Raw genomic sequence first — 25,666 nt, forward strand, 5'->3', positions numbered from 1 at the left:
TGTCCTGGTGTCTTTGTTTACATTGGCCCCACCCCAACTTCTCCAACATGGATCATACAAAATCAGTAATTTCCAGAGAAAATTAAAAAATATCATTGAAGTTTTATGTTAAACCTTCTGATTTTATAACCTTTCTGGTTATAATTGTTCTACATCTCTTTGGATTTAAATCTTCTCTCTCCTGTGTTATCCAGGACAGACTCTAAATCAATAAGGTTAACTACTGGATTTTTACAATACAAAAAGCTATGGGTTGACAAGACTTTCCAGATGTCTCCTCCTGACTGTGCAAGGGGAGGAATAATTTAATCCTTAACACCAAACCATCCTCTGATATTATATGAGTGAATTGTGCATTTGTGTATTTTCAGTCACATTCTTTATCTATTCCAGTAATGTCTTGTCTCCTTGTTAATGCAGATCAGCTGCATCTAAAGAACTGAATAATGGTTTGTGCTTCCCCTCTTAAAAAGGACCGCCAACTAGTTGCAAACAGTGATTCACAATATGGCTTGTGCAAGGAATAGGCAAAATGTTTCAGATTCAGAAGGAAACCCAATTATGTGAGGCAAATCGTCTATTTCAACCATATTGGAAGTGTATCCAGCACTCAAAACACTTTCAGAATCAATGCAACAATCGGTTTCATGCTGGAAACTGGACAACTACATCATGCTGAAGTGGTTTGAATTTGAAACATTTTGTACGTACCGAGCTTGAATTAAAGATAAAATAATTCAGTGAAGTATATGATGGGTGGGGGAGCTGCAAGGAGTTCATTACAAAACCTTAATCATAGCTTAACATTATACATGAACCAAGATCTATTTATCAACTTTAGGAGAACTATGCTGTGTTACTTGAGTGATCTTAGTTGATTTTAAACATTTTTCAATAGAACAAAGAAAATCCTGAAAGACAATTTATTTTATTTGTTTTATAAGAATTTTATTAGATCTAATGCAGGCGGTAGAATATAAGCGGGCTTCGTATGGACTCTCTCCTCTATTCTTAACATCATTAGGCTATGATCAAGCCAAACGAATAGTCATCCAAAGAATGAAGGACATGGAGTTCCAGAATGAATTTAATAGGCTCCCACAACATAACAGAATTTGGATAAACAGGGGTGTATGGGAACCAGCAAGATATCTCCTAAATTTAACATTTCCTAAGTTGAGGATCGCATTCTTTAAAGCCAGATTCAATATTCTCCCATCTGCACTACTCCAAGGCAGATACAACAAAGTCCCCATAGCTGAGCGTATCTCCCCATGCGGTGAAGAGGAAGTAGAAACCATTTTACATGTACTGCTACACTGTAAACTTTATAGGGATATCAGGTCAATTTACATTTTGCCCCTAATAGAAAAACTCCCTGGGTATCCAGATAATTTTTACATGAACTATCTACGTCAGGATTTAATACCTTACATTACGCGTACAGTTGCCAAATTCTGTGTTGCTGCAATGAAAATAAGACAAATCCAGAAAAGGAAATAACTCCCTATTTTAAAAAGTACTTTTAAATTTGAAATATTTTAATTGATAAATTGTCAGGGGATATATATTTTTACTTTCATTTTATAATTTATTATTGTATAATTTCTAATGTTTTAGGCTCACCCCATAAGGTAACAAATGTATTAATACAGTAATGGCAGAGTGAATGCTGTATCATTATGTGATATATTTTGTTAGTTTGTAGTTTATTGTATTTCTTGATTGTACTTTTTTTTCTTTTAAATTTTGCTGGTCATTGACCAAATAAATATATATCTTGCATCTATCTATTAGATTTAAGACAAAGATAAAAACTACAAAAAAGCAAAAAACTACAAAAAGAAAAAACTAAAAAAGAATGAAAACGTAAGATAATTATTTTTTTTAAATTACAAGAAGAGGTGATTTCTGACTTTTAACAGCAAGGATATTTAACAAATTTTCCATAATCAATCCCTTACTCTATATTAAACCAAAATCACATTATTTCTATAAATCATTCCATTGGCACATTATAAAAATCGCTAAATACAGTCGCTCCATCCCCTTATATTAAAAGAAAAAGAAAAAATTATTTATATATGCTTTTGTATACACACACACACACACTGTGTGTGTGTGTATAAACTTCCTAGTCAACTTCCCCCCAAAGATAACATTTATTTAATTATTTCCTTCCTACTACTATTCTATACATTTCTATCTACTGTAATAAAAATCAAACTAAAAGGCATATAAATTGCCTGCCATTGTAATTAATAATACAACAATTATAATATCTTAATCATATTAAGCCTAAAACCAAGCACTTATTATTATACCTTGTTAATCTTAATCCAAATTGTTAGAGATGAATGAAGTCAAACCAGCCCTAGAAGCAATCCAGATAAATATTCTTAAAAATTCTTCAAAATAAACCAGAGCATTTACACTTCCCCACAACACACACAGAGCGTTTTTTCATAAAGAAATCAGACAGCCCAACTGCCCCCTTAAGAACTCCGACTTCTTAACAAAAAGCCTCCCGTACATAAGAACCCCCTTCTTTTCCATTACATTCCATCAGCAATTCAGTTCCACTTATGGCTGGCAGTTCGATCTGTCCCTTTAATTTCTTCAACTCAACTATCCGATCTTCATGCAGCATTTCAACAGAAGCCCCAATCTCGCTATTAGAAGAGACATTTCTATCATTGTTAAGCTTTTCAATTTCTTCCACGACATCCCCAACCAGATGGCACATTTTAAACCTCATGTTTTCCACAATGTCCTGAATACCTTGCATAAAAGCTTGGCAGGACTCAGAAAACATCTGTTTAAAGTCTCAGTGAAAGTAGGAAACAGTCTGATTGAAATCCTCCATGACTCATGCAGTAGATTATGGCGCCCCCTAGGTACTTAACCAACGAATGTGGGAGACAATAGAAAAATTCTGAGACATGTTTACAGAAGTGAAAGTATGATAACAGGCAGTTCCCCAGGGAAAGTAGCAACAGAAAGCTGAAAGTTCAAAACAGTAGATTCAACATGTAGGAAAATGCTAAAATCTTCAAATTTAGTACAAAAATAATAGCAGGGAGGCAATTACATAGTCAACCCTCCTTAATAGTTGGATGGAAAGCAAAATCCAAAGCTTAAAAATCTGCTTTTTAAAAAATAATCACAAAAATAACCATAAGCACCAAGAGAACTGTTTCTGTTTGCTGTAGAAAGCCTCTCTTAGGGTACACATCCTTAAAAGAAAAATAAATTGGGTGATTTAGAAATGGAGTGGCCGGTCTTAATGTCCCTTTAAGGCTACAGCATGGCTTGGAAATGGTGACATCCCAGCCTCCTGGCAGCCCTTACCAGTCAAGTGCGAACACAGTTTACAATCTCTTGGCTGCAAGCTGTCGTCCTGGAGGACAAATAGGGTAATTCCAGGTGTTTTCCTTTCCCGGTAAAACGCTCTTGGGCTTCAGGAAAAGCCTGCCTGAGCCCAAAAAAACCTGCCACATTGTCAGTTCTGCCCGCGGAGCCCATGAGCACAGCTGTTCAGTCTGCCATGTCCCTGCCGAAAGTCAAGACACTTTATTTTATTGAGCATAGACAGCAGACTGTATTCTGGTATTATGAGAGTTCACTTAGAAAGTTCAAAACTAAAAAACTTGGGTTTTTTTACACAATGCTCTGTTTTTAAAACTCCTTTAAAGTTATGGAGAAAAATACACTAATAGAGAGTTCTGTCTGTAGAGAGACAGAATTTCCATTTCAGCCATTTCTTGAGTGCTATGGGTAGATGACTAGTGGTTTAATAAATTGAGTAATATATGAAGCCAATGCATTCAGTACTTGGAAATAGGCTAAGTTGTTCACAGTATTTCCAGTTAAAGACTCTGTGCTGCTTCAGTAGCTTCCCCTAATTCTCCTTTTTTTGCTGATCTCTGGGTGACTCCACTACGTAGGCGGAGATGGAAGAGGACAAAATTCACAAGAAGGTTGCTGCCTGCCATTACCAGTGTTTGAAGCTTCTGTAGTTTATGTTTGCATGGTGCCCTTCTGTATTTAATTTCAGAGCCCTATTTATTGAACTTTTAAGCACTTTTTGGCTGTTTTGATGATCATGGGCTTTTTTTTTCCCCTGTTCTCTTTTATGTGTGTGTGTGTGCTTTAATTTTACAGATTTATTCCTTGAGAGTAAATGGGGAAAATATTTATGTCAGACATAGCAATTTAATGTTGGAGGTCTGTATAATCAAAGGAGTACTTTCTGTTCTCATGGGCTGCTAGGCTGCATGGATGGGAAATCACCTGCAGGCTGTTTTGGGCACAATGCATGAAATGCATGGGGAAGTTCAACTTGAACATGCATGTTCTGTCTTGGTAATTCTATAAAATGAGTTAAGTTGGCAGCTGTTAAAACCATTTTACAGTGGCAAGTGGGACATAGCCCTGTTTAGATGTTAAAGACTTAAAAGACAGAATTTTTTAGAAATGCCTGTCACATTATAGAGGCTCCACCTGGAATGTTCAGTATATTTTATTTTTACTTTATTTTTATTTTTATTTTCTATCCCACCTTTATTATGTTTATAAATAACTCAAGGCGTATTTTATTTATTTATTTATTTATTTATTTATTTATTTTCTATCCCGCCTTTTATTATTTTTATAAATAACTCAAGGCGGGGAACATACCTAATACTCCTTCCTCCTCCTGTTTTCCCCACAACAACCACCCTGTGAGGTGGGTTGGGCTGAGAGAGAGAGAGACTGGCCCAAGGTCACCCAGCCGGCTTTCATGCCTAAGGCGGGACTAGAACTCTCAGTCTCCTGGTTTCTAGCCCATTGCCTTATACCACTTCTTACACCTGACTGAGAAAATGTTGCTTTAAAGTTAGAACACAAGTTCTGAGTTCTCTTCCTAAATAAGTTGTGTGCAACATGCAATCCTTTCTAAAGTATTGTAAGTTTAATTTTCTCATACTGTAAATTAGTTTTTATGATAGCAAGAAGTACTGGTTGCCAAGTGCTTTGAAGATGAAATTGTGGCGTTAGACTCTTTTGACAGCATAATTTGTAAGTAAAAAACAAAGTTGAACATCCAGATGGGGCTATTTCCAATCTTAAATTTAGGATATCTCAGAGATAGGTAGATAGATATATGATGTATAGAACTGTAGATTTACAGTAACCTTACTAATATGTTCTGTTGCTTTCTGGCAGCTTCTGATAATTTAATATATCTTGGCATAATTTTACCAAACATTGTAGATATTATTGCATAACATTGCATTGAACAAATCCAAGAAAAGTGCCTAATTTTAATCAAACTTATTTTTTAAAAATATTGAATTGATACAAGTTGTAATAAATTCCAGTTAATCTCCATTATTCAGATTGCCACTAAAATTTCACTTGTCCCTTGAAATTATTTTTATTTATACAGTTTATATTGTCATACATTGTGATGCTTGAATATTGTCAAATAAGACTTTTGTTGATAAGAATAGCAGCACAAAACATCCTGTTTCCCCAAGTCTGTGGGAAACTGTTTTCTCTACTTCCTGTTTTAATGCCCTTCCCCAGCGTAATCCTGATTCTGTTTTTTTCTTGTTTCTTAGAATATACAATATATTAGTTTTCTCACTCTCCCCTGCTATGTATCCACTTGGCTTCATGGACACAAGGATAACATATAAGGAGAACTGAACTCTGCTTCTCAATTTGATTGAATTAATCATTTAGCCCAATGGCATACTTCTTTACTATTTCATTTGTTTTACAAATAATATTTGAGATGTCTTCAAATTAATTGCAAAGTAGTTTTTATCCCTCCCTTTTCATGTGTCATTAACAATGACATACTATTTAGAAAAAACTGCAGAAGTCAGTTTTGTACGCTGAAATAATTCAGCTGAAAGCTCAATAGGTGGATGACAAAGTCATCTGTTTTCACTAAGCTATATTTTGTTTCATTTAAAAAAGGCAGCTGTAATTTGCTGCTTTCTTGTAGTAAATTCATTGGTAGACAAGGAAAGATTGTGGTCCTTCCAGCTAAGTGTCTCCAAATGAACTGTTCTACTTTTTTTCTATAGCGTTACGTATTGCTGCAAATAAATGCAGATTCATTGATAGAGATTCTGTTGTAGTGAGAGCATATTCTGGCTCTTCTTCTGATAGTTAAGCCAAGTTACTCTAATTCCCAGCTCCTTTCCTAGTATATTTCACTGACATAAAAATGAACAAATAGTCTGATTAATTGTAATACCTGTAACAAAGGCAATTACAATTACAAGGTAGTACTTGTAAGAAACCTTAGAATATGCAGACTCATTGTAACAATTCACTTGTTGCATAATAGGATTCATAACCTTACATGTACATCAGTTCCTCATATTTGTGGAATGGATTTCATTCCAGTAGGTAGTGTAAAGGCCCTGGCAGTCCCCTGCCCAAGTACTGTATTTCTTCTCATCAACTTAACGGTCTGTCCCTTTTAGGTCAGTGTGCATCATGTTGCATCACAATGCATAAAAGCATTAAAATGTGCCTGCAAAATACTAGTAATGCAGCAACATCAAATGTTTATTTTATCTGAAATATTTGCATTGCATGATTTTCAACATTCTAATGGAAATAAAAACAAGGTATTTGTTTTCCTGAAAAAAGTAAAGATGAATATTTTTAAAATGGCAAACTGCTCTTGTATTTTCAAATACTAGGCACTTTTCATGGTGTTTTTTTTTTTTAAATTATCTTTGTTTGTTGTATGTTACCCTGCTCTTTTTACATTACACATTGGTAGGAGCTGGATAAGACTCAGGATGAATTACTGAAGCATCAGGCTAGCATTAGTGAACTCAAGCGCAATTTTATGGAATCTACTCCTGAGCCACGCCCCAATGAATGGGAAAAACGGCGTATCACACCTCTAACTCTACAGGCACAAGGGGTATGTCATTAAAGACCCTTGTCAGCATTCCATAGTAAACTATGTGACTTTTTTCATATTCATAAGAAAAATAGGACTGTCTCTTCACTGCTGATGTGAGATTTATTTGCAGCTAATACTTATTAACTTTTTGTGCATGTTTTGCTTTCTGTTCACAAGTAGTAAGGAAACCAGAGTTGAAGATATTGCCCATTTTAGAATCATACCTCATTAGAGTAACATTTGGTAGTGCAGTTCTAATCATATTCATTCAAAATTCTTAAGTGGCTTTGTTTGCTCACTGTTTACAGTAAATGACAGAGGAAGCAGTCTGTCAGAAAAAAGTAGGAGAGAAGCATCATTTACAGCATTTTCTCTCCATCTCACAAACTAATGTGTTTAAGATTGCTGAAGGATGCAATGTAGTCAAAGCATCAGGGATTTATAATATTATAAAAATATCCTGAAACATAATAGCATTCAAGGTGTCCATAGAACTTTAGTACAATATCTTCACTATTCAATTAGGGGTCATAGTTAACAATTTTGTAGAAAAATAAGGACGCCAACTTAGAAAGCTACTTTCACAAATAAATATATCCCCTTAATAAGTTGGCATTTAGAGATTCTTGTTAGAAATTGCTACCAATTTGAGTACAGATATATGGAATTTGAATATTGGGCCACATATTTTTCATAGTACTCTTCTAACACAATTTTAATCTGTATGAACATGGCAGTCCTGAAATTACTGACTCTGGGGTTATCCTCTTGATTTGACCAGAACTTCATTATAAAATATGTATGCATTAGGAGGCTCAGAGCTTTTTCATCATTTTTCTATAAGCTGTATTAGTGTCATATTATAGATACATAAAATAAGTTTAATGTATTTATACAGTATAAGTGATATCCTATTGCTAGACTGCTAGACGTTCATATTTTGAGTATTTTGGGGAAAGTAGCATATAGCTTCTCGTGCAAGACAGCATACAAGCTTTTTAGCTAGTTCATAAGACACTTCATTTTTTAATGGTGTGCCAGCATTTTACTGGACATTCATGCATGAAATGACTGTGGGATCTGAGTACAAAAGTTCCATACATTTCAATGCCTATGTTTCTGAGAGGTCCTCCACCTCTTGTGTTGATGCTTTGTAAAGCTACTTCCCTGTTCATTTCTTTGATTTGGAAAAAAAAAAATACAAAATTCCCACAATGAATGTAAACAAGGAGGAATGGGTATCTGCCTTCAGTGGAGTAAGAATGGACTTAAAGGATCCACAGGTTGACAAAAGAGCACAAAGGAATGGCAAATGAAGCTGTCTAGAACCTTATCCTTTGTTTCTATACTTCCAAGTGTTTGGGGCTCTGTTATCTGTTTTGTTACTACTTAATTGTTCAATTTCTGTCTTTTTTGTCTACCAAATAGCAATGTCCAAAGTAGATATTCCAACTGAAACTTTAACAGGCAATTAAATAGTGGCAGTTCTTTTAAGTTTGAAGACTGCTTGTTCTTTCTCCAAATTCAGAGCCCCTAATGAACTATCTTTGGTGAGGGGGTATTTTCAACAGCATTTTCATCCACTATTGCCTAGCACAGCATATGTGATTGAATAATTTTGCAAAAATTATTTATATAACTTCCAGGAATCTGGATTTCCTTTTCAGTAATGTGCTATATTTCTTCATCCAGTACCAATAGATATACCAAATTACTGAGCAGAAAGTGAATGTAATTGTAGCGGTGTTGTTGTAGTAGTAGTTCATTTAATTGTACCCATTTAATGAGATAACTATGATAGTGGTAACCTTTGTACACATTTTCATTCATGTAGGCTAGAATTTATATAGTATTAAAATACATGATATACAGACATATTTACTTAGTTCATCTAAAATCTATAATGTTTACAAGCTAAAAGGTCTACCTCTAATTCACACTTTTCTTCTTCTTGTCTTTTACCCTATGCACATGAATGTTATATGCAGTTATATAAAGTTACTAGTGCAGCTTCTTATGCTCTATAACAGCACTGATAAGTCTTATTCCTGAATTTTATCATTCCTATAAAGACTGTGTGTGTGCTTATGTACACACAGAGAGAGGGGGGGACATATTAAAGTGAGGAAACATCAGTAACCATTGCATATTGCTTTTATTTAACTCATTTGAAAGCATGGGATCTTTTTAGTAAACGAAAAGATTACAATAACCTGTTAGAACAACTTTAGATGCTGTGTAGGATACTCCTGATCAAGATATACTTTAACTTAAACGTATTAGTATTGAACATACTGAGAAACCTTGGTGTATGGCAAGTATACTAAGTTTAATCAATAAATGTAGATGTAGAACTTTTGCAGCCTTACGAGGAAAATGAAGTTAGAGCTTTACAAAGAAAGAGTGATGTTTTGCAGTACTTAAATAAATGGAACAATATATGTTTTTAAAGAGAATTGTTGTGTAATTGCCCCCTTCAAAAAGCTTTAATTCTTTATTTCAAGGAATATCCAAATATCTTAAGGTCCTTTTTTGCTGTACTTTGAAATAAACTAAAATCATTTGATAAGTGCTCCTATTTGACCTAACTCATGTTTTATATGTGCAAATCATTTAATTTTTAAAAAATTTAAAGAGACAATCAAAACTTAAAATTAGGTCAACTTTACTTGTATTACAGTTTGTGTTACAAATTAATTCTAGCTTACTGTCCGTTTTCCATATCCAGGTATTACTTTACTGTTTTGCATATAATGTGCAAGTTTAAATAAAACCACAGAATTAAGCAGAATGAAAGCATTTGGTTCACATTGATTGTGCGGGTTTATTACATTCATCGTTGAACCTACTCTTATCTTTAGTATTAATATCCCACGGAAAGTGAAATATTTATTAAGCAAGTTCAGCCAACATGTAGAGGGAAAACAATTGAAAATGTGACCAAATTTTAATGGCCATGTCAGAGTGTTGTAGTTTGAAATCTGTAGTTTTAAAAATAGAAGAAAGAGGATTATATGCAATGGCAAATATTGAATTAACTTTAAATATATATTTTTGTCCTAGAAGTAAAACATCTTTGAATGTACTATTCTTTCTGTGTTTGTCACTCTTCTTGCATGATCGTTCCCTTTTTTCCCTGTTTCTTTCTTTCTTTTTTCTTCTAGATCACTTCTGTCTTCTAGTGTTAATTTGTTGATTTCCACTTTCTAACTTGTCTAGAGCCTAGAAGAGGAGATAGCATCCATTTTATTTAGTAAAGAGGGGTTTTCCACTAGCATGAAATCTGCCTTCACTTCAGCTTTCTCGTGGACAGCAGAGGGCGATGTTGGGAAAGATAATGCACCTTCTGAAAAACACTCTGCCTCATCCATCTCTCAGCTATTACCTGAGGTGCTCTTACACATTTCCTTTTCCCAAACCAAAGCCATAGAGTTGTGGGTGGGTGACTTTTAACATGTCAGATAAATGTTTATGTCCAATAAATTCAGTGTCCAGTCATTTTTTAAAAAACATATAATGTTGTATGGTGGGCTTTTTCCATCAATGTTCTTTCAGAGTTACGTCCCTAAATGCATTGAGAATAGATGACTACACTACAGGCACTTACATTCTGTTTTTAAAAAAAAAAAAATTCAATAGCTAATGAAATTTTAAATGCAAAGATTTTTTTTTTGTAAAAATAATAAGGTAAAACTATTTCACCATTAATCTGTATGTTTCTTGGGGATAGATCATAAAAAACAAAAGTTCTTTCTATTTGTGTGTGTGTGTATCTATCTCACATGTATTTGAAAGCACATCAACTTGAACTACATCAACCCTTTATACCTGCTAAAACCAAAATTCCCCATCATGTCACAGATGCTGTGCTAGGTTTAATTGAATTAAAAAATGCCCTTTGCTTACTTGTTCATATTTCTACATCATTTAGCTTTTAAATTCTATTAACTGATTTGTCTATACGCTAGGACCTATGGCATAGGTAATAAAAGATGCTAAATGTTAATATCCAGTGTCAATTTCTTTGAAGCAGGAAATCATTACTATGTTGTAGTAATACTGCTTTATGCTTCCATTATTAATTGAACTCCTTCACCTGATACAATATCTTTATATGGACAAATTTCACATTTCTTTCGAGCTACATTAGCTCCACAGTTCTTACATTATAATGATTTAGGAAGTGTTGTTATGTTCAGTGAAATACGAATATTTGGTAGTTGTAGCAACTTACTCAGAAATGCCTACAAGTTAGTTAGAAACCAGATTGCAGGTACATACTGTATATGAAATTGATGGACATTTCTTTAATTTGACTAAGTGAAGCCTGTACTAGTTAGTATTAGCTTGGATGGTTTGGCCTTTGTTATTTATGAGAGAAATGGTACTTTATTACCAATACTAGAGAGAGAGAGAGAGAGAGAAAGAGAGAAAGTAAGTTTATATTGGCGTTTAACTTATCCCATAATAAGACCCTAGCAGAGTCACCTGCCCAAGTACTCTTATATTTTCAGCATTCTTGTTTTTTTGTGACTAACAAAACTGCACCATAAATGTATGAGTGTCTAGTCAGTCCCTCCGTGAGTTGGAAAATGGTAAAGTCAGATGTTTGTGTCAGTTGAGTGTAAAAATTGTATTTATATATCTTCCAATTACTTTTTGTTTCACAGAAATTTACTTTCCAAACAGAAGAGCCTTCCATTGGAACCAGCAGGACTATTAAGGTTCTACTATTTTGCCATAGTCCATTGAGCTTTTACATTTCAAAACCTTCTTTCTTCTTTTGTTTGTTATTGGTGTTGTTTTTCATTTAACAATTGCAAATCATTTTTGCTCTTCATATGACCTGAACCACCCGTCACTTAGTTTTATGTTCGTTATTTTGTTTATTCATATGTTGTACTTTCTGTTTTTTCTCATCCATTTGTTTTGTGCAGAGTTCACATGAGACTCTGGACATAGTGGAGAAGAAGCAGGCAGAGGTTGGGATAGCAGAGACAGTAGTCACAGACGATACCAACAGGGGGAAAATACCATTTGTCTGTGGTGGTGGGGAAAGTCAGAAGATGGAACATCTATCAAAAAAAGACTCTTCATCACTGTCATCCAGTAGCGGCAGTAGTGAGAGTGAAGATGAAGCAGGAGAGTATCAGCCACACCAGCAGATTATGCAAGATTCTATAAGAGAAGAGTTGGAAGAAAATGAAACTATCAAAGAGGAAAAACACGACTCATCAGCAGAAGCGTGTGTTCAATTTTCAGAAGAAGTTAGTCCAATCCAAACAGCAATTGAGCATGAGCAGTTGACTGACGTTCTGGCCCAGACAAATGAAGCTTCCACAAAGACATCAGAAAAGACAAAGTTAAGAAAATTGGATGACGGAAGCCTAAAAGAAGAAAAGGAGGAAGATCAACCCAAACTAAATGGAGAAGCATCGCATATTGACGTCGATGTTTCACCACAATTAATTTGTTGCTCAGAGGTAAATGGTAGAAGAGGAAGTGACCTGGAATTGTCTTCACCACAGGGTCACATATTTCTGCCTTTCTTCTTCTCTGTCTTATTCAGATTTCATAATACTGCAGAGGGAAGGGGAGAATGTTGGCAGTCAAAGTCAGTCTTTGACATTTCTTCTGAGAAGAAGGAATTTGTCTGGGATTATATCATCTTTTTTTTCTTTTTTAAGTTTCTCATGTTCCTCTTCTGTTTGCATGTGTTGCTTTGTATGAGTCTTCTAGCATTTAGCTGATTGGTCTTTCATGACCCAATATAAAGCTTTCTAATGTGAGTAGTAAAAACAGTATGTTTAACATGCAATTTACTTCTTAAAACAAAAGATTTTGTAAAATATTTGTAAAAGTTTAAAACATATATGTTTCCTGTATATTGTATGAAATTATTTTCTGGAGCTTGGCACAACATCACTACATTCATATATGGATATCTGTGCTTCATGAAGCATCATTGGATATATTCATTATCAGATTTATTGCTGTTTGCCAAAAGCCTTTGCATCTACTGTTATCATTATTTTACATCATAAAGACAGGCCTATAAAGACGCTAATATATTATGGTAGATGGTAAATCAAAATTTTCTGAGTCCAAAATATGCAGTCTAATTATACTGAATGATGGGAAATAAAACATAACTTAAAGTATCCTATCTCATATGATATATTTAGTAAGCAATCTTGTTTTAAAAAAAAACTAATAGTGCCAATCAGCTAGATTTGGGTATATGGAGGGGCAGGGTTTAAGCAATATGGTGTGCTCTGGAATCTGTATAGATTCATAACTGAGTGTCGTCTTTTGAATTAATGAAAGTAGATTTTACTTAACCATACCTGGCCAGGCATCACTGGTATATTGAAAAGCCAAATAACGCCTGTTCTGTACTTCATAGCTGTTTCAGATGTTTAGGAGTTGCACATTTGAAGGACTTGGACATTTTTTTTTGTTAATCTGTTAACATTATTTATCTGTTAACAGATATTTTATATAGGAAAGAATATCTAATATGGTTTGAAAATGCTTTTTAGGTAGGTTATTGATGATATTGTATGTCAGGATTGTGTCCCTCATGTTAAGATTTGACTTTAGGAAATCGAGGAATATCTTTACAATAACCATTATTTTCTCACATCAAGCTTGATTTGTAGTCTACATACTATATACTTTACTGTTTCATGACTTTTGAATTCAGCCTTCTGTATTTTCTGAATACTAGCCTCCGCTTATTAAAACTGAGATGGTGACGATTTCAGATGCTTCACAAAGAACTGAAATATCCACCAAAGAAGTTCCAATTGTCCAGACAGAGACTAAAACGATCACCTATGAATCTCCTCAGGTATAGAGGTTTAATTTAAATTAGCTAAGTTTGTTGAAAGGGATTGCCTATCTAAATAAGAATAAGAACTTAAGAAGATATGAAAAATGCCAGTCAGATGCCTCTTGGAAGTTACAAGCAAATAATGAGCACAACAGTGGCTTTCTTTTCATATATTTCCCAAATGGTTATTGAGAGAAATATTGTTTCTGATCCTGTATAGGTAATAATAGGGTGATAATATGCACCACAATTACTGATTTCTCCCACACACTATACATTAGCCTATCTAGACAAATTGGGATGCCTAGTAAGTCTGTAAGCCTGTCACAAGCCCATCTTTATGTTTCTAATGTCTGATTGCCCAGTACAAGAGCCTACCTCTTCATATATCCTCAGCACAAGAAAATATTGTTCTGTTCTCTAAGAAATTGATCCCTTCTAAAGAATCATTCCCCCTCAGGTTCCTGCTATGCTGCTTCCTTGTGGTGGTGGTGGTGGGGTGTTCCTGGGAGTCATGAGCGAAGAATGCCTGGAGTATATGCTGATGGTATTTTGGAGTAATTATGGTGTTTATGATGCTGCTAGGTTAAAGTCTTTGGTACATCTAGTCATTGAACTTGCCTAACAGGAAAGAAAATCTGAATTCTCTGCAAAGAGAAAATTACAGTGGGATCATGGAATAGAAAAAGCATGAATATGGGAAAGCTCAACACAACGAAAGATGAAATGAATCAACTACATATTGACATCTTAGGCATCAACAATTTGAAATGGACTGGAATTGGATGTTTTTCAGTCAGAAGATCATACTGTTTACTATAAGGTCACAATCAGAGAAGGAATGGCACTGCTTTCATAATCAGGAAATAACAAACAGTGCTTGAGTACAATGCAGTCAATAACGTAGTTGATGAGAGACAATATTTGATTTCTTACAAGGTTGTTTTTGCTTAACGAATTCATGAAGTTAGGTTTTTGTTTAATTCTTAATCAAAATCGACTCTGTGCTCTTCTTGACCATGTAGTTTGATGATGGTGGTGATGCCGGTATGCTGTTAAGTGCACAGACGATCACATCGGAATCTATCTCTACTACCACAACTACACATATTACTAAGGTAGGAAAAATGGAATAATTTAGAATGTGAAGCTTTTGTAACTCAGCTATTTTCTGAGTCTTTGAGCTTTGTAATTCTGGTTTATATGAACAAGGTCATTTGTTTCTGTTTGATTCTTCCTGCTGTGGGAGCAACTCAGCAGTTCATAAAGGTCCTTGTTCTTTTTCCTAACTAAACAAAGTTGAAGCCATATTTGCATATGTCCATCTAAATATGCTGTAGAAGTTGCTTTAAATATGCCATTAAAAGGATGAGTGAAGCCAAAGTAATCAAGCCTATGTATTCATGTACATCAGAATTTTTTTATTACTGTGATATGGTTATATTCCCCTAAGGAATATTTATTTTAATTGTAATTGGCTTGGTTAGAGATGGCTTTTATAGTTGGCTTCTCAGATATGAATACTAGCTTCATAAAGTTCTATATGCTTTTGTATGTTACTTTACGCTAAGAAACATAGATCTTGCTAATGCTTTTCCTTTTTTAGTATTTCAGCAAATACTTCAAGGCACTGCACAATAAAATTATTAAAGTAACATACAAACAAAAACAAAGCAATAATAAAATTATGATCCTATGTCAGAAATAAAAAATGAATGTTTAATGAACAACAGAGCAGTTGATAAAAATAAATACTGTAAAAGTTGGAGCCAATCAAGAAGTACATAGAAGAGCATTTCAAAACTCTGCAACAGGGGGGCTTTGCTGACCATTTTAAATGTAGAGTAGATTAATTCTTCTTCCACCCTACCCCTCACCCCCAGTATCTTCTTGTTTGTGGGCTTTCTAGAAAATGTTGATTTCAAACAATTAATTTAATAAAAGCCAGGCAACTGATAGGAGAACTCTTTTAATTCTCATCTAACCCTAGTGCAGGGAATGGAATCTAGCTCAAGAGCCAAATCTATCCCTAGTTCCCCTCCTTTATGGGTTTCCTTCTCAGAAAGGGTTTCTTTCCCTTTCAAGCTTACCTTTGAAAAGAATTCCTCCTTCCTCCTCCCCTGTTGATAAAGATATGAATCAAATGAAGCCAGCCATCAAACAAATAGCAGCCACTAGTTGCTGGAATGGAGGCAAAAACCTCTATTTACCTTTTCATCCGTGATGCCTATTTTTCCTTGGCTAGTGAAGGCAGAGAGGTGCTGGATGCACTGACTTTGGCACAATTGAATTTGCAAGGCAAGAACTATTTTACTTTGCATTTTGAATCTTGTTTTTCTGATTGGGAGGCTAGTAGAACACTAAAAGGTTCCAAGCCGTATTCAGCTGGACATATATTTGAGAATTTTGTTTCCAGTTATTATTTTCTTTCTTGCATTATTAAATAAATGGTTCTCTAGCCATCTTTTTCCTAATATGATGCATTCAGAGGAAGTTTTGCTGAAAAGAGTCTATGACTGCTTGCAGTTATCAATAAAGTGCACCTGTAGCAGAAACAGTTCCAGTAGATAACATATACAATAGGGGTCAGGGAAATGTGGATAGCAGGAATATTAATCTAGAAGTGAGAATGCATTAGCTTTTTCCTCTCTACTCAGACTCCATTTTAAGTATTGTAGTTCTGTCTAATTTTGCACAGGTAGATTCTGTTGAATTTCTATTTCATTGCGATATTTGTCAAGCAAATTCACAGCATTATAGGATTATATAACCCTTTTCTTGTGAAACCTCTAGATGGTAAAAGGTGGTGTGTCAGAAACCAGAATTGAAAAGCGGATTGTTATCACCGGAGATGCAGATCTTGATCATGATCAGGTGAGGCAAAATTTAATGCTGTGTTCTGTACCCTATTTAGCCTATAATGAAGCAATTATCTCTTTGTATATAGAGGGAAGGAAGATATAAGAATATATATAAGATATAAGAATTGGACCTAGTAAGAAAATGAACAATACTTAAAATGTGTTTAATTTGCAAAATGCTTCATTTACAAAAAGATCGACTATTGTGGATAAAAACAAAACAAAAAAATCACAAATGTTCATTAAACTCATAGTTAGCCCTTGTTAAGCTCTTCATAAATAAATGAAACTAGGATTTAATTTTAATTTCTTAATGGTAGTGTATGAAGGCCTCTAAGTAAATTTAATCTGAGATTTGGATGTATGTGACAAATTCAATCTCTCCTTGAAGCTTGAAATGAAATGGCAGAGCAGCTTAGTGTTAGACCTGAGGGATATCCTTTCCAGCACATGCTCAGTACAGCTGGGGAGTTTGAAAAGGTCAGATAACATATTTATTTTAATAAAATTAAATTTATCTCCTTTCAGTATAATCCATTTAGGAGTCTATAAAATTATGGCATCCTAAAGTAATCTTGCAGTGGGTCCTATGCATCTATTTGACTCTAATCTTTGTATGGCTCCATGAATGTTTGTTTTTTCTTGTAAAATACATGGATGCTTTTATTCAGTAGTATACTGGGCAGCGTTTCAAGAGATTGCAATCTGTGATAGACTTTAAATAGGAATCTTTTTTATCCAGTTTTATTCTTTATTCTTGTTATTTCCATACATTCTAAGATATTACTACTAAAGAAATGTTAGGCACAGAAAAAAGATGTGATTGTATATTCCTTTATATTGCTCTTTAGGGTTTGTTTTTGCATTTTTTTTCAACTGAAGTTTAGTATAACTGTATATAGAAAGCAATTATTATTTATTTTGGCTTAGATCCTATTGAGATTTCCCAGTATATCTGTAAAAGCTAAACTAACATTGATTTTGTTTATCCCCAATTATATTTTCAGAAGATCACTTGGGTAAAGTTGCTGACCTTTTCCACATCAACAAGTAACATTTAGAGTAAACTTACTGTCTAGTGTTCTGGCAACACATATTCCAAATTCTGCAGTTACCACATTAGCACAAATTGAAGAGGGAAAGACCAAATTGTAGAGTAGAAATGATTAGCAAGAGGGAAATACTTAACTCTTCCAAGTGCCCATTGTTTGTTTGGTAAACTCTGTTTCATTAGTCTGAGATTCTAGATCAGCTCAAGTAGGGAAAATAGGCTAAATACTAGAAGAAGGCATATTGGAAGTTAGCAGAAGAAAATAATTGCTTTATTATTCATATGCAACTGTGTAGTCTTCTGTACCTTACAAAACAAAACATGAAAAAGAATCCTTACTCTGACAGTACTTTACTTGATATCATTCAGCAAATTTGTAAATGTATTTCTAACTTCTACTATGCTACTTTAAAAGTTTTTTTCTTTTTTCCTGTCTTGCATAGTTTGTTGTTTCATTATGTGCATTATATGCTTAGTTTAATATTTTTGATTAAGCCACTTAGTGAGACTCAACTGAAAAAGAGGCTATAAATATTTGAAGTACATGATACAGTATATAAAAAAAGAACACTTTGAAGCTTCAACTACAGGTAGTCCTTGATTTATGACCACAATTGGAACCATAACTTTGGTTGCTAAGCGATGCAGTCATTAAGTGAGGCATCATATGACTGTGCTCAATTTTACGACCTCTTTTGTTTTGGTCATTAAGTAAATCATGACATTAAGCAAATCCAGCTTTCCCCATTGATTTTGCTTGTTGGAAGCTGGCTGGGAAGGTTGCAATGGCAATCACGTGACCCCAGGACCCTGCAACTATCATAAATACATGCCAGTTGCCAGGCACCCGAATTTTGATCACATGATCCCATGATCATGGGGACTCTGCGACGGTTGTAAGTGCTAGGATTGGCTGCAAGTCACTTTTTTCAGCGCTGTTTTAACTATCCTGTTCAGACTATGCACCAGACCGATTCTTAATAAAAACTCCTTATTAAATAACTATTAACAATCAAATAGTCCTTGAAATATGAAGACTAGATGAACCAAGGTTAACTGGCACGGCAAGGCAGCAAAGAGGATCTTCCACTGAAGACAAGACTGGGTTCAACCAGAATTCAAGAGCTGGAGACAACAGTTCTCAAACTGGAACAATACTGGAACAGCATAGATACTAGGTAACTGGCTCACTTGACCTGGAAGCAGGACTGCGAGCAGCAGACAGGGATGCACTGAGGACTTGAATCAGGACTCGAACTTGGAGCAAGGTTAGACTCGACTGAGGTCTCTGGACTAGGTTGTATTTTATGACACAAAGGCTGGAAAACAAGGCTTGGAACGTGAGCTAGGCTGGACTCGGCTGGAAGCTCCGGACTAGGCGGAATTCTCCGGACTGAGATCTTGGAGCAAGGCTTGGAACTCGGAACTAGGCTGGACTCGGCTGGAAGGACCATGTGTGCCACGAACCCAAATCCTGAAAAAGGTAGGTGAAAATCTCCGAAACTCTCTGGAGTCTGCGAAGAGCGGTTGCAGCGATCTATGATCAAACAGCGGCATGGAAAATTCCCAAAGTAGCTGTGCCACTGAGGAGAATGCGAGCCTTCGAGGCTTGAAACAACGCAGATTACTGGGCTCAGGTGACTCTGATTCCTCACATGCAGCAGGCATGAAATTCCCGTCTTCAGGCTGGAAGTCGAGCGCTGGTTCCTCCTCGACTACAGACACTGCTTCTGATGCTGGTAGGGATTCTTCTCCCGAAGCTGCAGGCTTAGAGGATCGGTTGTCTCAGGCAGCTTGCTCTTGGCGCGGCTGCCTTTTATCCTGATCTTTGGCGCGTTTGGAGTCTCCTGTAGCCAATCGGGCTGCCTTCTCCGTCACCCGTTTTTCAGCCCGTCTCTGGCGTGCACTGATTGGCAAATTCAAATCCTCCTCCAGATCTCACCCAATCAGCGTTGTAAGTTCTTCCCGCTCTGCTGAGTCATGCTGGAGTTTTGTTTCTCTGATTCCAGCCCAAGAAGTTTCCAATTCCTCCTCTGACTCAGAAAGTGAAACTAATTCTGAGTTAGAGACAAGCTTGCTTCTGACAGTAACTTTGAATGGTCGCTAGACAAATGGTTGTAAGTCGAGGACTACCTGTAGTATAGAATATGGCAGCACATGCAGTTTTGGGTGTTCCAAAGTTTGTCTGTGCAGCACTGCTGCTGAGTGAGCTGCATTGGCTACTAGTATACTTCCAGGCGTAATTAAAGATGCTAAGTATCACCTTTAAAGCCCAACATATATGGGCCAAGGTTACTTGTGGGACTGCCAGCCTCTGAGGGTTTCTACCCATTTCACCAGATCTGACAGGGTGGGCATGCTCCAGGTCCCTTCTGTCAAACAGGGCCTGCTCTGTCATAATTGGGCCAGTCACTCTCTGTCAGCCCAACTCACCTCACAGGGTTGTTGTTGTGGGGAAATTAGGAGGAGGGAGGAGTATTAGGTATGTTCGCCATTAAAAGGCTGGATAGAAAATAAATAAATAAATAAATAAATAAAAACCTGCCCTATATAACAGCCTCCCCTCTGAGATTGGGATGGCCGCAACTCTCTTGGCCTTCCAGAAAACTGTTAAAACCTGGCTTTTCCCCCAAGAATTAGGGCCAGGATATTAAGGGTCCCCAATTGTTATGTATTGCTTGGTTATTATTTTCTTGCATTGGATTATTTAGATTGGTTACTTTTTTAAAGTATTGTTTACTTTGCTCACTGCCCAGTTATGTATTTAAGATAACTTTTCTAATGAATAAATAAAATACAGGTAGTCCTGGGTGAATGACCACTTGTTCAGCAACTGTTTGAAGTTGCAGTGCCACTGAACGAGTGGTACTTATGACCAGTCCTCAAAGTTCCGGCCATTGTACCACCTCCACAGTCTCGTGATCACCATTTGCGACCTTCCCTGCTGTCTTCCCACAAGCAAAATCAATGGGGAAGGGAAGGCTGCAAGTCACTCTTGCCACTTTTTATTCTAGCCTTGTACTCTGTAGCGTGCTCATGCCGCAGCACCCCCTCCCCAGCCCACACGCACTCGCCACCTCACTCCATATATTCACTTACCCTCCAGCATGCTTGCAAGCCATCCAGGACTTGCAACTTCCAGCCGGCTTCCCCATTGACTTTGCTTGCAGGAAGCCAGCAGGAAGTCACAAGTTGCGGTCATGTGAGGTCCTCACTTAACAACCCGCATTTTTCACTTAATGGCAACAGGAACTGCCAGGATTGCCGTTGCTAAGCGATGCAGTCATGTGACATCGCACTTTAAATTCCAGTCCAACTTACCGTAGTTAAGTGAGGGCTACCTGTACCTCAGTACACAGACTAGAACATACAAAGTTACTCAGGAAAAGTATATTTTATCTGTCCAGTTTTCCTCCCAAAATAAAATTGTTCCAGGAAGATTAGTGTTAGGAGCCTTGCTAGCCATTACGCATTAAACCCACTGTTAATTTTAATTCCCATAGTTAGTCCATTTTTCCTGACATTGCAGGCACTGGCACAAGCCATTAAGGAAGCCAAAGAGCAGCACCCTGATATGTCTGTAACAAGAGTAGTGGTGCATAAGGAAAGTGAGCTTGAAGAGGAAGCCCATTAAGGTAAGAATCTTCAACTCATAATGTCTACAACAGTACTCAATATAATAGTTAATTGTAGGAAATTTTCTTCATTATGGCTTTAGAAGTGCTGATTGTTGATACCAATCACATGAAAACCTGGCCTTGAATATTCCTGATGGCGGGTAAATGGATCTTCTCTGATTCTGCAATGATTTTACTCTTCCATTTTGGTTTTTTTTTAAGGTAGGTTGAGGAAACAAGAATACAGGAGCAAAAAACAAAAGGAAATGGAGGCAGTTTGTAGTGTCAAAACATGGAGAGCTGGAAAAAAGGATGCCTGTCTATTGAGAATACTGACAAAATAATTTGATACCACCTGGTGTTACATTAAATATTCATGCATGAAGATCTAATACAGTCTCTTGTTCCAACCTACAGTATTTGTTGTCTTCCTGATGCAGGAAGATTTAATGGACAGCCTATTTAAGTTTTATATATGTATTCAATTTATACCCCACCCTTCTGTTTATTCCAGCAAAGAAAATATAGAGTGGAAAACATAAAATTAATCTGTTTAAAATCATAATTAAAATACTTAACAATTAAAAGTCTGGTGAAAGAGGTATGTTTTTACCATCTTTCTAAATAACACAGCTCCTTAGAAAGCACCTTCCATAGTGTGAGAGCCACACTGGAGAAGGCCCTCTTAGTAATAACTGGGCAGGTTTTCCCATGGGTGACTATTTGTCACACAGCTTGTAAACTTAGCAGGGGGCAACTGCTCTGATTCAGAGGTAAATTAAGTATCTGATCACTTACATGATGAGCTCTTTTGCAGCCCCTAGGTTATTCCACTGAAATATGGTGACAAGCCCACAAATTTAAATGTTGCTTTTTATGCGGAGATACTTCGTTCATTTGCGATTAAAAAAAACAACAGAAAAATAGATGCTTTACATTCCCCTAAAGATAAAATTTTGGCTATCCCCTCCAATGATATTCAACATTTTTTAAAAAAAATCCAAAGTGTGGTAAGAAAGTTGTGTGCCCTGTTATTCAGTAATAAGACTTTTTTTAAGTCGCATGTAAATGCTTTGGATGAATTAATAACCAGATGGATTTTCAAACACTCTGACATATCAAATTGTAGATATTCACAAGCTGCTTATAAGAACAGTGTATTCCAGCAGTCATTAGTGATCTTGATGGAAATTGAGCTTTATGCTAACCCTAATTGTGGTTTCTAAATTGCAACCCTTGAATTTAAGGTACAGATAATACAAAAAATGTTATTACCAAATTTCTGCATTATGGAGGCCAAGCAATCTCTCTTGCGTCCTCTCCGGGTGAATGACTTTACCGTAAGTTAAGTAGTAAAAAGCTTTTGATACCTGTCTTGAAGTCACAACTAGATCTGGGTCCCAGGGAAGTATCAGTTATATTCCCATTCTTAGGATTTTGGATCAATATAATGACAGCATCTTGAGAGACCCACGGATTTCAAAGTAATCTGTGTCCTAAATGGGTAGAAATTGAGCCTCTCCGCTGATACCATTGCCTTTCCAAAGTTATCCAGATGTGGAAGGGAAGTATGTAGCACCAGATACTTGACTTTATTAGTCTCTGCAGTCTCTCTTAAGACAGGGACACAACTAGGCATGCCTAACTTAAGAAATATGATATACTTAGATAGAAGAGATTTTAATTTTTATATCATATACTCTCCTATTTGGTGGTATATTGGTCATGACAATAAGAAGCAAATTACCATTTGACTAGAACCTGCTCCAATAACGAGTTATTTCCATAAATGGGAGTTATGTTTACCTAAAGATATATAAGGATTTTCGACCATAGCTGGGTCTTCAGGTTCTAAAATCTAAGGGTAATTCTGCTGTTTATAATTATAGAATGAAGTAGCAGGTTCTGTCCATCTCCAACTAATGGTGGTTGGATGTGACCAGTTCATTATAGAAAGAGCTGGAATTTATCAGAAAAATGTGGCATGGGGCCTCAAAAAGGAAAAATGTTTCCGAAAGGGAAAAGAGGCAATTTGGTAAAAATGTTTTTAATATACTTTGACATGTATAATAACATTAAAAATTACATTAAATTGCTTGCTTCTTTAGATTTATGAAGAATGCTTTGAGACTATGAAGAACTTAAATCATTCCAAGTTGGTATCCCCACCATTCTTTCACTGAATTTACCAAGCCTCACCACAGGGACCAAACACCTCTAGACTGAATGGCCAACACCAAACCTTACCTTTTCTCATGTCTGTCTTTGTTTTTATAACCAATTCTTAACATTCTTGGATTTTTAATAAGGTTTAGAGGATTTTTTTTTTGCACAATTCCTTGCTATTTTTGTATAACTGATTTCTTGTTCGCATGAAAGTAAACAAAAATATTTAGGAAGCACTGTTTACTTGAGCAGTTTTAATAAGCAGGGAAAAGAAGCCCTGACTAATTTAGATATAGCCTTTTCAGAATGTCTCAAAGACTCTTACTGGAATAATTTTACTTTTTCAGGTAAATATCAAACAATACAAGAAAAATATTCTTTTCATTAAAAAAATACGAAATTTTCTTATAGCTTGGCAGGGAAAGTAAATTGAAAACTTGTATGAATTTTATATAGATTCCTATATAAACGTTTTCTGTTTGTTCTGAGGGTCTCTTGCTTTTTGAGGGAACTGGTGCTGGTTTCATATAGAAGCGAGTTAGTTATAAAAATATTTCTACTGACTGAGCACTGTTCAAGTAGCCTTTTTTTTGCACTTCGCTGTCCTCAACTAGTCTCTTCAAAGAGATCTGTGGTCTGCAACATTCTAGGGTTGGAAGGACTTTATTCTCTTCCCTTCCAGCAAATTTAGGCAGCTTAAAACTTTAATGCTTTTCTCTTAATATGCTAAATGTCAAAAACTTTCATTATATAAATGCATCTGCTGAAAGTCTGCATTGCATAAAAAGCAGGGTTGTGCAGTGCTTGGGATTCAAATACAGAAAAGCTTCAGAGCATACAGTGGAAACAAGCACATGCAGTATCCCTCTGCAACTCCTTAAACAAAACTCGTTTTTTCCATGGGATTGTCTATGTGATCCCAGGAATAGACAGGTTTCACCTAAGCAGCTGCAGTCAGGTACTACAGAAGGTCTCTTGGGCCGTTTGAAGTGCCTTTTTGCCTTTAAATCTTAAGTACTGCACAGCCCTAGTAAAAACTCATTAACTCCTGTTTATAACTGACACATCTGTTGAGCAGTTACTGTTTTTAAGTAGTTTGCCTAATAATAGGAACAGGTTTTGAGGACTATAAGGAACCAAGGGTATGGCCTAGGCCCATTATCAATGGTGCCTGCTACTGAGGAGGTCTCTATGAAAACCTGTTAACTATATCTATTTTTCTCCATTGTTGTCCATATGTACTGTATAGTTAAAATGCCATATTAAAGTTATAGTAGCTTGAAGTTGTATTAAGTGATATTTTACTTCCATAATACTGTTATAAAATAAAGTTTCTTTATTCTCTAAATGTTTCACTGCTGTCATATTTGACATTAAAAAACGAATGCCAGCCTATCAGCATGGCTTAACTTTTATAAATATATTGTGTAGGGATTGAAAAAATTGTTAGGAACATATTTTTATTTACTAAAATACATGTTATCTAAATTACTTTGCTTTTCTCCCTTCTGTTTACTTAAATACATGTTATCTAAAGTGCTTTGCTTTTCTAGAGAAAGATAATTCTGGTACTTGGAGGATCACTCTTAGAGAGTAGGGAAAGGGACTTGTGTCCCACCCTATGGCCACTGATCTTTTGGATTATATAAAATTCCTTTGTAGCTCTCATGCTTTTTAGCAGTTATATGAAACTGAAGATTTGGGCTGAAATGTCACTAGTGTGCTGATGATTCTGAGCTCTACCTCTGATTTCCATCCTCAGATCCCAAAGATGCAGTGGACCTGTTAAAAATGTTGATGGTTTACAGTTAGTGTTAGGTAGGGTTTACAGCAGGTCCCCCGTTTAAGAACATCTCAGTTTACGGATGACTCCTGGGTAAGAACAGATTGCCATAATGGCTATTGTATTAAAAATTTGAGTTAAGTACAATGTTTTGGGTTAAATACTCAATACTTCTTTGTATATTATTATATTTAAGATGTTTTAGTGTATTTGAAGTGTTTCTTAAGTGTTTTATATGTATAGAAAGGTAAAATATATACTATATATTAAGACTGACGTTTGACTAACTGATGCTTAATGACTGTTCCGACTTATATACAAATTCGACTTAAGGACAGACTTAGGAACGGAACTTGTTCTTAAACTGGGGACCTGCTATATACCATTTGTATGATGAAAGGTCCTATTTTTATAAATAAAATAATTAGTAACTA

At 35.7% G+C, this 25,666-nt stretch overlaps 1 protein-coding gene across 8 annotated transcripts in view; it reads left to right on the forward strand.

Moving 5' to 3' along the window:
* Positions 1-24,797, forward strand: part of EPB41L2 (erythrocyte membrane protein band 4.1 like 2) — a 113,868-nt gene extending 89,071 nt beyond the window's left edge. For 2 of the 8 annotated variants that reach the window (XM_063310012.1, XM_063310021.1), the window contains exons 13-21: positions 4,165-4,227; positions 6,791-6,937; positions 11,590-11,643; positions 11,857-12,402; positions 13,650-13,772; positions 14,780-14,872; positions 16,548-16,628; positions 21,196-21,301; positions 23,392-24,797. In XM_063310012.1, coding sequence (XP_063166082.1) covers positions 4,165-4,227; positions 6,791-6,937; positions 11,590-11,643; positions 11,857-12,402; positions 13,650-13,772; positions 14,780-14,872; positions 16,548-16,628; positions 21,196-21,300 — 1,212 coding nt within the window. In that variant the 3' untranslated portion in view covers position 21,301; positions 23,392-24,797. Of the gene's footprint in view, positions 1-3,947; positions 3,981-4,164; positions 4,228-6,790; positions 6,938-11,589; positions 11,644-11,856; positions 12,403-13,649; positions 13,773-14,779; positions 14,873-16,547; positions 16,629-21,195; positions 21,302-23,391 lie in introns of all 8 variants that reach the window. The other 6 variants (XM_063310029.1, XM_063310038.1, XM_063310048.1 and 3 more) reach the window with 6 other exon arrangements.
* The last annotated feature ends 869 nt before the right edge of the window (positions 24,798-25,666 follow it).

The sequence above is a fragment of the Candoia aspera genome, chromosome 1 (assembly GCF_035149785.1).
Source record: "Candoia aspera isolate rCanAsp1 chromosome 1, rCanAsp1.hap2, whole genome shotgun sequence".
Classification (NCBI taxonomy): domain Eukaryota; kingdom Metazoa; phylum Chordata; class Lepidosauria; order Squamata; family Boidae; genus Candoia; species Candoia aspera.